The sequence below is a fragment of the Bombus pyrosoma genome, linkage group LG13 (assembly GCF_014825855.1).
Source record: "Bombus pyrosoma isolate SC7728 linkage group LG13, ASM1482585v1, whole genome shotgun sequence".
NCBI lineage: Eukaryota > Metazoa > Arthropoda > Insecta > Hymenoptera > Apidae > Bombus > Bombus pyrosoma.
In genome coordinates this window covers 10,082,143-10,098,643 of record NC_057782.1, presented here as the reverse complement: position 1 = coordinate 10,098,643, position 16,501 = coordinate 10,082,143, and the positions used below count along the sequence as shown (strand labels likewise).

Sequence of the window (16,501 nt, the reverse complement as noted above, 5' to 3'; positions counted from 1 at the left end):
TAAAGTTTTATCTTCGCTTTATCTCTTCTGCTGTTTAACGAGAATTTCATGTCAGGATCATAATAACACGGTTCCTTTGACTCTACAACCAACGATTGTACGATAAAGTTTTTACCGAAGAAATTAAAATGAAAGGTACATAAAAATCTATATGTATGCACAATGAAACAGAAAAGACAAGCTTTTACTTTTTAACAATCGGGACAACAGATTGCTAGGTATTTCATTTATTCTTCAAGAATTCTAAATAATGCTAAACACTGCTAAAAATGCTAAACAATTCTAAAGCTGCTATGGAAGTAAACACACATGTAACATTGTTTTGCAACACTCGCTGACATAGCCAGTGAAGAAGAATACTAATAGCAGATGGATATCGAAGAATCAATAAAAAGATTGTACGTGATAGAAAAGGAGCATAAACTGTAATATACTATTTATTCAAGTGGCTTCATTAAAGAAGAATTAATATTCACTGTTTATATATATTTATTATATACGTATATATTTCTATGATATTATTTCTATGATAAAGGAATTACTATAAAGAATATCATATTTTCATACCAGGTACATGCAACACATGAACATTCTGTATTGCTCTCTTATGCAGATAGAAAATTATTTCGAAAATTAGTGAATTTATTTTTGCTTTTAATTATGTTTAAATATAATCCTCCTTTCGCGGATATTATAAATGCAAAGGGGTTTAACTCGTATGGAATCGGTGTCTTCTCACAAACATGCACCTCATAATTATGCAGAATCTTAATTAATCCGATCTTCGTTTGGTAAATTGCGAAACGTGCACCTGAAATAAAAATAAATGAAAGAAGACAATGTCAGTGCCATTTGATGAAATAATAATTCTATGGAAATAAAGTATAATCGTGTTATAAACGTGCCAATACAACTCCTTGGACCATGACCAAAGGGCAAATAGTGCATAGGATGCCTTGCATCTACTGCTTCCTTGGAAAATCTCTCAGGATCAAACTTATCTGGGTCTGAATAGATATTTGGATCCCTGTGAATAGAAAATACCGGTATCCAGACTTTCATGCATTTTTCTAGTGATACTTTCGTGTTCGAGAAAGTATAATTGTCCGTTGTTTCTCTGGATATGAATGCCAAAGCTGGATATTTCCTTAATGTCTCTATAAACGGAATAAAAGGAGAAGATAAAAGTATTGATATAACGAATAAATTACGAGAACAGATTGGTAAGTCTTCGGAATCGCCGCTAGTACAATAGTTGCTATTTGTGATTGTTGTTTTCATTCCGGAAACTTCTCGCTCTGCCCTCGTATTGTAGTAAATCCGCGTACTAAAGGAGTCGATCCTGTTACGTCTCAACCTTTAAATACTTTGTCCAAATATGACATCTGCTTTATAGTCTCGTATTTCCAATCCCCGGCATTTTTCTCATCGAATTCTTTTATTTCCTCTCGCAGTTTCTTTTGTATCTCTTGATTCAGAGCCAACTCGTACAGAGCGTTGCTGATCGTCGTCGATGAAGTTTCAAAACCTGCCGCGAAAAATACGAATGCTTGTGCAGCAAGCAAAGTGTCCGTCAATTCTGAAAGAAATAATCCTGGTACAATAATAGAAACTATGGATAGATTCGTGTATCAGGATATTTTATAAAGCCGCATGTTGCCATTTGCAAACGAGAAAAATCAATGTCAGCAAAATGATAATTTCGACGCGATAATGACCCGAAACATTCCTCTAAATTAGTTAAGACTTTCCTTTCTTTCGAAAGAAAATGTTAATATAATTAAGCGACCGAGTCAACCTGCTGACTCGAACCCAATTGAACATTTGTGGGAAAGTTGAATACTTTACATATGAAGGTGAACTAATGCAAAAAATTATACATACATGGTGTGAAATATCAATTGCGTGTTGTGTTCGATTAATCGAATCAATGACACACAGAAAGTACGCGGTCATAAAAAATTATCCAATATCCTGTTAGATTAATTTTTGTTTAGCTTTCATTTGAAATAATTGTGTAATTGAAGCAAAGTTTATCTCAATCTTTTAAACAAATTTTTATTCAATTTGTTCATCCGATTCGTTATTAATCGTGGACCTTACGCGAGCATAATTAGAAAAAAATAACATGTTGCAACTTCGTACATGGTCTGTTATCTCTTTATTATCTCGCTATTTTCAATTTCATCCGATGCATTTCGGAAGATAAAAGATATACAGCATTTTCCAAACAATCAATACGTACAATAATTTATAGGACGAATAATGGCCTTTGCTAAAAACTTACTAATATCCTTTATTTTTTCGGGGTTATTCCGAAGTTCCAACAACGTATTCATGAAATCGCGCCTAACGATGTTGTGCTCTTTCCTGTAGTTCAACGTTTCGATGGTGATCCTCTCAATGAATACGTTCACCTTGTCTGGTGGAAGGATATAACCGAGCAAATCGTACAACTCTCCCATGCACTCCTTCATCCTGAATTTCAGAACCGCCTTCCAGTGTGTAGCAAAGATTTCTTTGCCCATTTGGCGAAATTCGCTTTCTTTATCCGACAACGAATTCACATCAATCCCAAAGGCACAGCTACCTATTACGTCGGTAGTATACCTGGCCGCAAGTTCTCGCACCTCGATAGGCTCTCCTTTCGCTATCGATATATCTAAATAGCTCTCGATACGTTTGGCACATTCGAAAATCAGAGAGAAGATTCCTTTGAGTTTACCAGACGTAAATACCGGGGAAAGTTGCATTCTTAATGGCCTCCATCTTTCTACTTCTAAAGAGAAGAGATGCTGCGAGAGTGGTTCCGCCTATAGCCATTGAACGAATTCACAATATTCGGAATGTTATATATTCGAAATATTTGGTACTTATTATATTATTTATCGTTATTTGTTATGTCTTTCATCGCTTATCAAAAGAATAATTATCTAAGAAAGAGATATTGAATAAAAGAACATAAAAATACATAAACTTTCATTCGCTAGATGTACTGATTATCAGTTTATTTTCTATTTTGTTTGTCAGCCTATTCTAATAGTTGCTTACTGTGTATAATAATTTCGTACTGTTACTAGAAACTTCAATTTAACACGTTGAAATATAAACACCTTTGCATGCGTTCACTTACTATTTCTTGCTTCAAGAATCCGCGATTCGCGAATTTGGAAAAGTCTTTAATAAGAACATCTTTAATAAGCTCAGGATCCTGTATAATAAGATAAGGCGTTCTTCGTACGAATAATCCGATCATAGGTTCGTCTTTATATTCGTTGTGTAGTTTCTGCAAGTATTCTCCAATCGATATCTTGCCAATCATCGGCCAGAATATATTGCCAAACACTGGTATAGGTTTTGGACCTCGAACTGACCGATCCTTCCAAAAGTTGAATTTTGCCGTAAAATAATAATACAACGCAATGAACACCACTGTCACGTAGCATAAAAGTTCAAATGCCATCTTATCTTATCGTTATTCAATCTTTCGTTGAGAGAGATCAAAGTTCAGCAATCTGCAAAACATCAATTTATCGTAAATCGTAATAACAGTAAATGATATAGGATTACTTAGAAGTATTAGAAATTGGAATTATTTATTCAGAAGTATTAGAAATTAGGATTTCCAATGGATTAAATTTATTGATAGATGGGGATCTATTTACAGTGGATTCGAGAGAAAACGATGGTTATTTAACGCGGACTAAATACAGTAATGTGATATAACTAAGAAAAGTAAATTGATAATTCGCAACTCACAACTAATAATTTACAACTCATAACAATTCCGCAATTTTCTTTCGACTCGCAAGTAATTAACTCCTCACAACTCGACTCTCCATTAACGATTCCTCACAACTTCGACTCTCAGTTAACGACTGCCGATTAATTCGTCTTTCTCCCTTAAGCATCCCTTTGTCTCTTCTCATATCCCCAACACGTGCGTGTTTCGTAATCGACTTACGTAATCGATTATGATCACATCGGCCTTCCTCCACGTAACTGTTCGACCGACGACACAGTGATGAGTCATTGAAGTTCGCAAATATTAACTTGATAGCCTGGACGAGAATTATGCTCATCTACCGAATATATCCACAGAGCTTCAAGTTGCTCCGTCAAATAGTTGTCGACATACAGTGGGGTTCTTAACCCTTGTCGCGGCAAGTACGGAAACGAAACTGTTCGAATAGTGGAATTTCCAGATAATAAAATAATTTATCTGACATTAAGTTATAATTCTTTCAACAAGAATAACTGCATGGAGTTACATTCTTTTTGTATATCAAACTATCGAAGCTCTTTTTTGAATGCCACGAATCCTCCGACGTGAGAGAGTAACTCTTCGTTACAATTTTCGTTTGCCGTTTCCATCTTTGTCAAATCGCCATTATCATCGTGTCTTTGTCGCAATAGAAGCATTTCATAACGTTAATGCGATAAATGTTCTTCTATCGTTGCTACCCTCAGGATGATCTACGCGATTTAAATAATTCTAAACGCTATACTTTTTACTTACAATGTCTGCGATTATCGTTTCTTCCAAAAAGCATGCCTTTTTTTCGGTAATTATGCAAATTTCTTGAATAAGTTTGAAATATGTTGTTATAGTTAACATTCTGAACAAATCTTTCCAATACACGTAACTGTCGCTCGGTCTTCGTTTACGAGATATTCGTAAAAATCTTCAATTAAATTTAGTTTCCATTACACTTCATTCTCGTACATAGATGGTACGCACTTCTGTATGCAAATTGCATTAAACTCTGCGAATTCCTCGGAAAACAAGGCCAGGCGGCGATAACATGTTTAAGAAAAGGTCATGCAGATTACTGATACTAATTGATACGTTTCAAATTCGTCAAAATCGATATCACTTTCGACTTTTTTAATCATGTTGTATTTTCTTTCGATAGTTAGAACGCTGTTAGGTTCATATTAAATTCTTACGATCATAATTCACTCGATCGACTAAAGGAAATAGTAGATAGACGAAAAATGTTATCTGTTATTGGGAAATACTATGTCTCGGTAATAGAACGTTCTCTATAGAAACTCTACTATTTCGCGACTGTCAATTACAAAAATATCATTTTGTGGGAAACGCATTTGGAGTTTAGTCTATTGAATGAGAGGTAAGTAAAATATAAAAAATCGTACTTACATTTAATTAATTATTGCAGCGCGATCACGGAACACCTTCTCCTCCTTTTCGTACAGTCTCAGTTTCGTACAGCAAATTAATTCTAGTCTCTTTGAATGTTACACTAATGTATGCGAAACATTACTCTTACTCTGCGATATAGCAATTTTCTTTAAATCCGTTTCTCTTTACTGCTTTTGTTAGCATCTACTTGCCACGAAAATCAGAAGCGTACTTGTATACCATTCGCGAGGCACTACGGTTCTATTACTAGCTTATCAATTTATTTAACGACCTTGAAAAGTTCTGAGAAATATTAGGATGCTTAGATTTCTATAAGTGCGAAGCCAATGTTTCGTAACGAAGCCAATAACTTCATTGATATTACAAATTAAGGCTTTAAAATGTTAAAACTCTGAAGAAATGCAACAAAAAGATTTCGTCACGCTAGACAGGCCACTTGAACTGTAAATGTTTCCTTATTTATCTAGAGAAGAAGCGGTAATACGATAATTGCAATCTCGTGAGAATCTAGCTTCCGTCATCTTCTATCTTAAAAACTGGAGGAAACAAAGATACTTGAGAGTACCATAAATTAAGCTCTCTGCCGCGTATACTGAGTCGTGTGTTAGCGAATGTAACAGTTTTCCAACTGGAACATCTAGTCCAATGCAGTTTCAATGCCAGGCAGCGCACTTCCAGACGGGCAAAAAATCTGGTGATACGAGGAAACAAAGTTGAAACTCGAAATCGCGAATTGATTATGACACATACATTATGATGAAACGAAGAAAGGACGCTTGTAATAAGAGTTTAGCCTCCTCGTTAATTACAGAATCATACATGTTATTTAGTGCTTATAGTTAATTGTTCAGTTCTGAAACATAATTCTCCTTCCTTAAGATGTGCTATTGTTACTTCGCACCGCCGATTTCTTTACGTCCAGAAAGCCTAATATCTTTCCGTATGGTCGATGATCTAACGGCGTTGAGCTAGGACATTCCATCTAAATCAGTTACGCAAGCCTCGAGAAAGGTCAAAGTCAACGTTAGATATCTATTATTTTCCATGTATTATTTATTAATAAAATGACAATCTCATTTTTCTTAATGTTATATTCTTAACTACCCTCGGATTTCGATGATTTTTGGATGTATTGCAAAACAACATTTTGAACAATTTTTTCCTATATATAAGGGGGCGGACTCGCTTACTTGCTGAGGTATTTACGAAAAACTACCGATATCACTGCAGCGAATTCTGCTTATAATTACAGCACCGTACGTGTCAGGAGCATGTTTTATTTGTAAACAAAGATTACATGAGATTACAAGTCCCGTGCGTGTATACGCGTAGATACAAAAAATATCTGCTTGATATAGTCTTTTTTTTTAGCACGGACAACCGACGCTATGATAACAAATTATATAAACATCAACAATGTTTTAATTTGATTATATCGATATATGTAACGAAAATATGGACTACTTGTTTCTATGAGTAAAATACTTGTAAACTACTAGTAAAAAAAATAAAAACAATATTCAACAGAACGTGTACCGCACCCCAATATTATATTAAATTTCATTTGTTACATTCCGACAAACGTTCATCGCATTAAATAATACGTCTATAAATTAAACAATTTTATAAATGCCCAAGTATACGCTAATAAATAATTTTATTTGTGTCAAATGAATGTTAAAATTCTGTTAGTCCTCTACCCTGGTTATCGTCAAATACAAACCGGTTGTAGGTGCCAGAACGAATGAAAATGGATTATATTTATAAGGAATCGGCGTTTTGGAACAAACGCTAACCTTGTTTTTATGCAGAATTTTTATTAATCCAATTTTCGTTTGGTAGATCGCAAAACGTGCACCTGGAATAAATTATCGAATGTCAAATGTAAGTAAGTTCATTAGTTGTATTTTTTAATATATGTATTATGATACTATATATACTACACGCAACTTTACTAAGTGTAATTCTATCAATTCTAAGTCTAACTTTCCGATGGCTGATGTATTGCGTTACGTTCGTGTAAAGTTTTAAGTAGCCAAGCCTACTTTTTTTTACATCTCGATCTTAATCGCACGATCTTTCCGCTTGCATACTCGACGCATAAAACTCCGCAATTCGTAATAATTGTTACAATTTTCATTTCCAGAAATATGTGTTTTTACCTATCCTCGTTCGAAGGATAAAATCATTTAAGGATATATTTCGTTTCATATCGCCAATGTCGATCAATTATTTGATAGTTGTGAAGAAAGAACCGATCGATTTTTTGCTAAATACGTACCGACACAATTTCTCGGTCCATGTCCAAAAGGTAAGTAATACATAGGATTTCTTTCTTTCATCTTATCCTCGGAAAATCTTTCGGGATCAAATTTTTCTGGATCTGGATAAATCTCTGGATCCCTGTGAATGGGAAAAACTGGCACCCATATCAACGTTTCTTTGGGAATTGTTACTTTCGTATTTTCGAATGTGTAGTCTTCGAGTGACTCTCTGCTTAAAAATGGCAAAGCTGGATACTTCCTTAGTGTCTCTGTATATGAAATAAGAATGATAATTACTGATATAAATGTAGGAAGTAGAAGATAAACAGGTAACAGCAATAATGAGAATTAATAGTATGATCATGGTATATAATAACTCTGAATTAATCCATCTAATCCACACGTGTGAATCGACGATCAAGTTCGATCTTAGACGCGAGCGTTATAATATTTACCTTGAAACACTTTGTCCATATATTGCATTTGCTTTATAGTTTCGTACTTCCACTCTCCGTTATTTTTCGCCGCGAACTGTTTGATTTCTTCGCGCAATTTCTCCTGAATGTCATGATTCAAGGCCAGTTCGTAGAGAGCGTTGCTGATGGTAGTCGATGAGGTCTCGAAACCAGCCGCGAAGAAAATAAATGTTTGTGCGGCTAACAAATCGTCCGTCAATTCTACAAGCGAAAAGATATACATATTATGGTATTTGAAGCGTGTATTTCACTCAGCAGCGATCTGAAGATAAATTCTTAGAGATATCCTTATCGCATCGAAGCTTTTTTGCAAATTATTTACGCTACTGTACTAACCGATATCAGCGACCCTTTCAGGATGCCTTTTCAGCTCCATGAGTATATTCATAAAATCAGGCCTGACGATCTTGTTCTTCTCTCTGTATTCGATCGTCTCTCTAGTGATTGCCATAATCATTTTCGTTTCCTCGTTATACGGCAGTACACGAGCGAGAAAAACGTGCAACGGTGGCAGGATCTGCTGTATTCTCATACGCAATATTTTCCAGAAATCGGTAGAAAAAATTTGTTTACCGATTCGACGGAAGTCGCTCTCTTTTTCCGAGAGCGAATTCATCTCGATGCCAAAGGCACAGCTGCCGATTACGTCAGTGGTGAATCTGGCAGCAAGTTCTCGCATATCGATAGGATCTCCTTTCTCTATCATCACGTTCAAATAACTTTCAAGATGATTAGAACATTCTAAAATTAAGGAGAATGTTCCTCTAAGCTTGCCAGAGGTAAACACTGGAGAGAGTTGAGTTCTCAAAGGTCGCCATCTCTTGGCTTCCAAGGAGAACAGGTGATTAGACAATGGAACTGCCTGTGTTCGTTAAAAACATTATACGATACTCATCACGGTTGCTTAAAAGTGATTCATAGATTACATAAGACTAAAATTAATTTGTTTCTGTCTCTATAATTCTATTTCTTTCGATTTAAATTACTTGCATTCTTTTATATTTACGCATACCCACCGGTTGGCTTTTCAAGAATCCTCGATTCGCGAATTTGGAAAAGTCTTTAATTAGGATGTCTTTGATGAGATCAGGATCTTTGACTATTAAGACGGGTACTGTTCTTAAAAATATCCCAACCATTGGTTCGCTCTTAAAATCATTGTAGTTTCTCGTTAGCAATTGTGGAAGCGATTCCATTCCAAACATTGACTTCATAGTATTACCGAAGAGGAGCGTGGGCTTCGGTCCGGGTACTCCACGGCTCGTCCAAAAATTGTAACGAGTCGTTAAATAGCAGTAGAGCACAATGAGCGCTAATGCGAGCCCGCAGAGTATTTCCAAGTTGATAAACATTGTAAATTATACGTCGATAAGAAATTATTTGCTACAAGATATAAATAACTTTTAACGATGCGCGGAATAGGAATCAGGAAGAAAATGAGTTGTAAAAAGGAATGCAAACTTCATAAAATATACAGAAAATATAATTTATACCTACTGAAATTTTTGATTTCAGATGAACTAAGCAGCTGATATATCAATCGGATTTCGCGGGGCGTTCTAGTTCACGGACAGCTCAAACATTTTTCGAACTGAAATGGAATCGAACTCGACAGAACTGAAAAAATTTATGAAAAGTCCAATACAAACATATAAAAAGTCTCAGATTAATTAATTTCATAATTCCTCTAATTAAAAAATTCCAAAAAGGCGATATTATTTATGTAAAAAGAAAAAGAAAATAAATTCTCCCCTTAACTCTAATTAAAAAATAAAATCTGGCTGAAGAATAACGAACACTCACGGTTTAAAATTTGAAGTTGAAAATGTGCTTGTATCACTATCAGCGGTATAATACGTACTGTTCGTGCTTTTATTTAGCAAAAGATATACATTTAATCGCAGTGCGCATAATGTACTGAGTCATGTTGACAAGTAATAATTCCTTAGACTTACATGATATCATTTCTTACCTCATGATATCTGCGAGCCCACCACAGTCTTTGTTTCTCTTTTCCCCCTTTTTGTTTAAATATACATGGCCCGAACGAGTAGCATGTAGTTCAATATCTGATATGATAAATTTAATAGCGTGTAATAGCATGAAATTTATCATACGCACGTACTAGGCCGATTTTTAACTAAATTGTGTTCAAACCCTATTTGCTTGAAAATAGAGTCTTAAATGGAAAAATGTATTGTACATTTTCAGCTTATTTTCGTGCGTAGAATGATATCCTGTCGATTATTTAGTCTTGTCCAGTCTGAAATTAGCCGCGTTTAAGTATACTCAAGATACAGAGATCATAACGTGCTAAAACTGAACATTTCGTGGATTAAAAATTTCACCTTTGTCCGAAGACTATAAACGATTCATATAGCAACGATAAACGATGTGAACGCTTTATAACACTTAATTATTTCTTTAGATTTTCCAAAGTTTCAACTTTTCTTCGACTGTTTGGTCTGTTATAAAGTATTATTCCTTAGTGATGTGATATATCGAGAAAAGACGTTCGCGCAATAAACAATCGTAATTGTTTCTCGATAAAATTCATTGACAAATTTTGAATAAGAAAGAAAAACAGATGAAAATCTCAGCACTGATTGAATTACGAAACGAACGTTATTCAATGCGTGTGAAACTGTGAAGCTGTTTGTATACAATAAGTTACTAAATTCAGATTCCTTTCCCCTCCTCTTCCTACACCTCTCAAACCGGTCTCGCAGTGAAAATTCGTTGAAAAGAACATAGTGAGATGTTACTTTTAATATTTTATTGATATTTTTGCTCTACTTTATGACCTTCATTAGACTACAAATAAATTAATAATTAATTTATTTCGATTAATACATTAAACATAGGTATAAAAAGTTATTTATTTCATAAAATAATCTTATAACAAAAATACATTCTTCTTTCCCCCTAGTACATCGTCAGAAAATATTTACAATAAGTTTACCTAGTCTGGTAATAATTTCCAAAGGAAACAAAGTGATATATTACGTTGAATATGATAATAATTACAAATAAATTATGAGAATATCATTAAATATTTTCCTTTGGCTTTCCGCTATTTTACTGTCGTTAATAACTGATTCTTAATAATTGATTTCTTTCAAAAATCATAAAGATCATTCATAAAAATGAAGCTTTATGCGAAAGAAAATTGCTGTTGAGTACAGACTATGTGATTTTCGTGGATTTTATCGAAGAGACATAGTCTTATTTTTACAACAGCTAACTTGAATATCGAAAGGGTTATAAAGTATTTTATTAACTTTCAACTTTTGTAACTTTCAGATCGAGTCCGTGTTTGGGTATTAGCGTGAACGTACGTGGATCATTTATATACGGAATTTGTGTTCGTTCACAAACATCAACCTTATAAGTACGGAGGATTTTTATCAGTCCAATTTTAGTCTGGAAGATAGCAAAACGTGCGCCTACGAAGAAAACATGATACGACATTAATATATCGTATTATCTTACAATTGGTAATCAATTTCAATAATATGCCTTACATAGTAGGTTTATCGATTTGTAAAAAATTTGCTTTCCAACGAACAACTGCTTAACAAGGTGATACTACATACCAACACAGTTCCTTGGGCCATCGCCAAAAGGTAGATAATGCATCGGATGCCTTGCCGCTACTGCATCCTCCTTAAACCGATCGATATCGAACACGTCAGGATTCGGATAAATCTCTGGATCGCGGTGGATACCGTATGCAGAAATAAAGATCCTAGTGTCCTTTGGAATTGTGAGCTTTATATCTTCAAAGGTATACTCCTCCGTATTTTTTCTCATTATGACGGTCACCGGTGGGTATTTTCTTAACGTTTCTAAAGATAAAGAACCTCTGTTAAAACTTGCAATTTTCTGCAATTCTATTAGCTCATTTTATTATTAACGCATCATTTTAGTCTACGAGCATTTATAAGAAATGTAAAGATTCATATATAAAATATCCAACAAACCTTTAAACACGGCATCCAAGATTGGCATTTTCTTAATATTTTCATATTGCCATTTTCCATCGTTCAACTCGTGATGTTCCTTGATCTCGGCTCGTAATTTATCCTGTATATCTTGATTTTGCGCCAATTCGTAAAGGGCATTGGCTATCGTTGACGAAGAAGTTTCAAAACCAGCCACGAAGAAAAGGAATGCTTGTGCAACTAGCAAAGGCTCGGTTAATTCTAAAACGAGAGAAACGGCATTTTCATTATATCACTGCCTTAAAGTAGAGAAAATCGTTCTTAAGACATCCTGAACAGTAACGTTTTATCACCGGTCTCGGTTCGTGTACTGTTCCCTAATTTTCCTCAACTTTTCTCACCAATTACTCGCGACAAACGATCACACCAAATTTCTACAACGTCGAAAAGTATACACACGTACTTATGCTCAACTTCTCAGGGTGATCCTGCAGATCCATAAGAGTGTTAATGAAGTCCATTCTAACGATCTTGTTCTTCCTTCTGTGCTCTATCATATCCAAGACGGCGTTTGTGAAGAAAATAGTGGTTTCGTCTCGTGGCAGTATGTAACCCAGAAGAGTGTACAATCTTGGCAAATTCTCACGAAGTCTGTTTTTTAATATCTGCTTCAAGCCAGGACCGAAGAATTCCTTTCCTATATCGCGGAATTTACATTGCATGTCTGACATGGCATTCATGTCAACTCCGAAGGCGCAACTGCCAATTACGTCGGTGGTGAATCTGGCAGACAGTTCTCGTACTTCGATGTAGCTTCTTGTCGATATCAATGATTCCAAATATTTCTCCAGAGTGTTAGAACATTCAACGATCAGAGAAAACATGTCTTTTAGCTTGCCCGATGTGAAGGTTGGCGATAGTCTTGTTCTTAGTGGTCGCCATCTTTCTGGTTCCAAGGAAAACAAATGTTGAGAAAGTGGTTCTGCCTATATCGAAAAATTCGAATAATCGAAAATAAATAATATAGAACTTAAAAAATATATATAATATATATAATTAATACATATTCAAATATATTATTGTACTATATTATATACTGTAACATATTATTGAATTTCTAGAATTCTATATCCATATCTACATTCGATATCTATTCTTAAGGATCAAATGTATCTGTTAACTGTATTTCTAATTTGATATGAAATAAATTAATCAGAACATTATATTATGATTAATATCGAAGTTTATCGTTTAATATCAGTATATAACACTATCTATGAAATCGGAATTACACATTAGCGATTATACGAATTATAGATAGTGTGCAGAGTGCAATAGTTACTTTCACTGAATTCTCGCTAACTTTATTCGTGCAACCTTCCTTACTTTGATCTTACTTAATTCTTACACAAAATTACTCCTTCGCGTACTTACCACTTCGTTCACAGCAAGGCCACGATTAGAGAATTTGGAAAAATCCCTGATAAGAACAGTCTTGATTAAATCAGGATCATTTATAGCCAGGATACGTTGCGTTCGTATGAACAACCCAAACACAGGCTCATGTTTGTACTGTTTGTAGAAAGACGTCAATCGATCACCTATGGATACCTTCCCAAATATCACGGGAAGAAAATTTCCAAACAGCAATTGTGGCTTGGGTCCAGGTATTCCGCGCTTCTCCCAATACTCATAGGGCTTTAGTAAGTAATAGTAAAAAGCAAGGAAGAACACGATAAATCCGCAAAGGATTTCGAAGGCAGCCATTGTCTATAAATTTTCGCCAAATTCTCAGGCAATCAAAAATCCACTGACGAGAAGCTGTAAAAGATACAAAATGTGATCTACGACCGTCGTTATTATTATAACTTTCATTTTTACTAACCAAAAAGTGTGCAAAACGTTCTCTGATCTTTAATCTCACTCACTTTGGAAAATTACAAAGGATATAAAACACTAACAATGTAACTAATAATGTGTGACAAAAATATGTACGATGCAATGACAAATTTGTAGAGCTGGTCTCTCTTCTATCCCTCTAGATCGTTAGATTCATTCACGTATTACGAATAATTTTACCGAATTTTTCGCAAACAATAATACCTCGTATAAAGGAAATAAACGAGACACTTAAAAAGTGGATGAAAAGAAGCAATATTGAAATACGCAACAAACACGTAAATGATGAACAGAAAGTGAGGAGAGCGCGACAATTTCTTTCAAATGCTCAAAGAACGAAGTTCTAAAAATTATGTACATACATGAAACACTGTAAAATTGTACTCTTGGATTGTCGAATAGAATCACTACGACGATTCGAACCGAACTAACTTCCTACCATTATCTACATGAAATTATATACTTCCCCATATATAACAAAACTATCAGATACAATTGCGTCACAGCACTCTGACGATGTCTATCATTCATCCTTCGATAAAGATAATATACAAATCAATCAATATGATCGTTGAAACCATACGATAAGATAAAAAATATACCATTCGATAAAAATTACATACGTTTTTTGAACGGTTTTTATTGTGTGCCTGTCCCTAATTTATTTAAAAAAATAATCGAACGAGTTAGAAACAGTGGCGTTTACGGAAATGCCGAATTCGGGTGGTTTCACTTTGACGTTCAGTTGACGATTGTATAAAGAATAACCGAGTACATTCGACGTCGCAGTCGCGAAACCGTTGAAGCTTGCTAACCCGTACGCTAGCAAGGGAGAGAGCATAATATACGGTACCCTTAAATGACTGCTATTTTTTTCTAGAACCAGAGATGATGGAACTCGGGCAATCGCTACGTGCGTTTGAAGGGGTCGCAATCAATCCCAATGGCATCTTCAAGCGTTGGCGCTTTCTCTTTCTACAGTCGAAAATGACGAAGGCCAGATGACTGCCCCGTTCGAACTTCCCATTTTCTTATACCTGCACGATAAATTAATAATTCTCTAAAGTCACATTTACGTTAAGCAACTACAGCTTAAATAACTTGTTCGTTTAATCAAAAATATTAATTTGTCAGGAGCGATTGGATTGGCCATCGGGAGTTTGGAAAAGTCCGACTAGGGATTTGGGCCCGTAGAATGTTTTCCTACGAAAACAGATATGAATAAAATTACAGTTGTAAATTATTTCTAACTGTCGCAAAAATAACGAGAAAACATGTATACTAGATATTTCCGATATTGGGGCTATTCGATGTAGAGTTTAATTAATGAACTGAAAGTAGAAGGCCAGTCAAAATTTATGACCCAAACCGTCCCTGACCGTATTTCATTAACAAGATATATAAACAATCCTTATCAATATTTCCATATCATTTTTTTTAGTTGTAATTTTCATGGACGTTCGAGCGAATATGACATTTTGACATTTGCTCGTGATATGCAAGATTCCGTACAAGAATAATAAAATCACGTTAATTCTCATTAAAATTATACTTAATTAAAGAAGATGTTAGTAAATAATATTAAATTAATCGGAATTTACTTCACGCAGATTTTAATGTCCCTTTTATTATTGGGTGATTAAAAGTTCAGAACGTCCCAACCTTTTGTAAAAATTAATGTATAGAAACTTAAGCGTTAAATGCATAAAATGGATGGTAGAAATGTAAAACTAACCTTTCTTTTAAAGTTATTACATGTATTTAATAAAATAGATTATCTAATCAACACTGTTTCCTTTTATTATCAATATATGCATTCTTTCAAAGTGCATAGTTTTTCACCTTGTACTACTTGATATATCATAAGAAAAAACAAAAACGTATTAGCGACCAATACTTAACAATTTAGTTTTATTAATAAACAATGTACTTGACTAGTGGAAAGCTTTGCTTTGATTGAAATTTACATTACGATTTAGCTTATTCCGCCAATATTACGACATTTTCAGATAGAATTGAAAAATAACTTCTTAGGTTAACTTACCTTCTTTTTCTTCTTATTGATATAATCAATTCAGTTATTAATGGTTCCTTCAAAATTATTGCCATCTAAACATCATTAATAATTATTAACAAAACGTGAAATGTTGAAGTATTATGATTAAGTTTGAAACATAAAGAGTAATCGAGAGTAGCTAGTTTCATTATAAATATTTATTCAGAAAAGTAGTCTTTTTTCGAATGAACTTATTATCCTACTATTGCTCGAACCTTTGAAAATACGAATAACGATTGGAACATAGTCATTCATTGACAGTGCAAAACCATGAATGGACGGAGACCATGTGAATTTTAGAATACACTACTCGTATAGCGAGTACTACTATTTGGTGACGTATTAATTGTGTGTGCAATATCAAGGTTTAACTGTACAGTATGAATTCAAATGTTTCATTAATATGATTCCTTATATACATACATACATATATATTTTACATAACACATTTTATTAGCAATGTAATAAAAATGTACTGTATCATTAGGTGCAAGATTTAGTTTGTAGTATGAAAATAAAGGCTATGTGTATTTTTCGTTCTTTCTGTGGATAAAATTAACTAAAATTTCATAATATTGTAAATATTAGGAACTATATCTTGTCAGCTTATAAAATACTTATAATTTGTATGTATATCATAAATAAACACATTTTTGTATTTTACAAAAGGGGCTGCGTTAACAAATTGATGGTAT

General features: G+C 34.2%; 2 protein-coding genes across 4 annotated transcripts; both read right to left on the bottom strand.

Annotated features, from left to right (window-relative positions):
• Positions 1-471: 471 nt before the first annotated feature.
• LOC122574409 (probable cytochrome P450 6a14) lies at positions 472-5,798 on the bottom strand. 3 transcript variants are annotated; one of them, XM_043741985.1, is made up of 6 exons: positions 5,165-5,798; positions 3,134-3,515; positions 2,288-2,813; positions 1,358-1,579; positions 906-1,157; positions 472-811 (listed from the first exon to the last, which is right to left on the bottom strand). In XM_043741985.1, exons 2-6 carry the CDS (start codon positions 3,461-3,463, stop codon positions 606-608), a joined length of 1,536 nt encoding a protein of 511 aa, XP_043597920.1. In that variant the 5' UTR covers positions 3,464-3,515; positions 5,165-5,798; the 3' UTR covers positions 472-605. The 3 variants fall into 3 exon arrangements, with proteins under 3 accessions (XP_043597920.1, XP_043597922.1, XP_043597921.1); XM_043741987.1 differs by lacking the exon at positions 5,165-5,798 and adding an exon at positions 4,520-4,661; XM_043741986.1 differs by lacking the exon at positions 5,165-5,798 and adding an exon at positions 3,760-3,924.
• Positions 5,799-6,202: 404 nt separating this feature from the next.
• On the bottom strand, positions 6,203-14,230 carry LOC122574385 (cytochrome P450 6a2-like). The gene is made up of 11 exons (XM_043741902.1): positions 14,113-14,230; positions 13,286-13,672; positions 12,315-12,837; positions 11,891-12,112; positions 11,504-11,755; positions 11,189-11,353; positions 8,924-9,258; positions 8,244-8,769; positions 7,887-8,108; positions 7,449-7,700; positions 6,203-7,025 (listed from the first exon to the last, which is right to left on the bottom strand). The coding sequence occupies exons 2-11, from the start codon at positions 13,616-13,618 to the stop codon at positions 6,856-6,858; spliced, it is 3,000 nt and encodes a 999-aa protein (XP_043597837.1). The 5' UTR covers positions 13,619-13,672; positions 14,113-14,230; the 3' UTR covers positions 6,203-6,855.
• Between the last annotated feature and the right edge of the window lie 2,271 nt (positions 14,231-16,501).

Bases quoted from the DNA above. Each gene is read 5' to 3' on its own strand.
- LOC122574409 (XM_043741985.1), bottom strand. From the start codon at position 3,463: ATGGCATTTGAACTTTTATGCTACGTGACAGTGGTGTTCATTGCGTTG. The intron at 1,580-2,287 runs GTAAGTTTTTAG...TATTTCTTTCAG, and splicing joins CGAAAAAATAAAGGATATTA to AATTGACGGACACTTTGCTT. The intron at 1,158-1,357 runs GTTGAGACGTAA...TTCCGTTTATAG, and splicing joins TTTGGACAAAGTATTTAAAG to AGACATTAAGGAAATATCCA.
- LOC122574385 (XM_043741902.1), bottom strand. From the start codon at position 13,618: ATGGCTGCCTTCGAAATCCTTTGCGGATTTATCGTGTTCTTCCTTGCT. The intron at 7,701-7,886 runs GTAAATATTATA...TTTCATATACAG, and splicing joins TATGGACAAAGTGTTTCAAG to AGACACTAAGGAAGTATCCA. The intron at 7,026-7,448 runs GTACGTATTTAG...AATTTATTCCAG, and splicing joins TGGACCGAGAAATTGTGTCG to GTGCACGTTTTGCGATCTAC.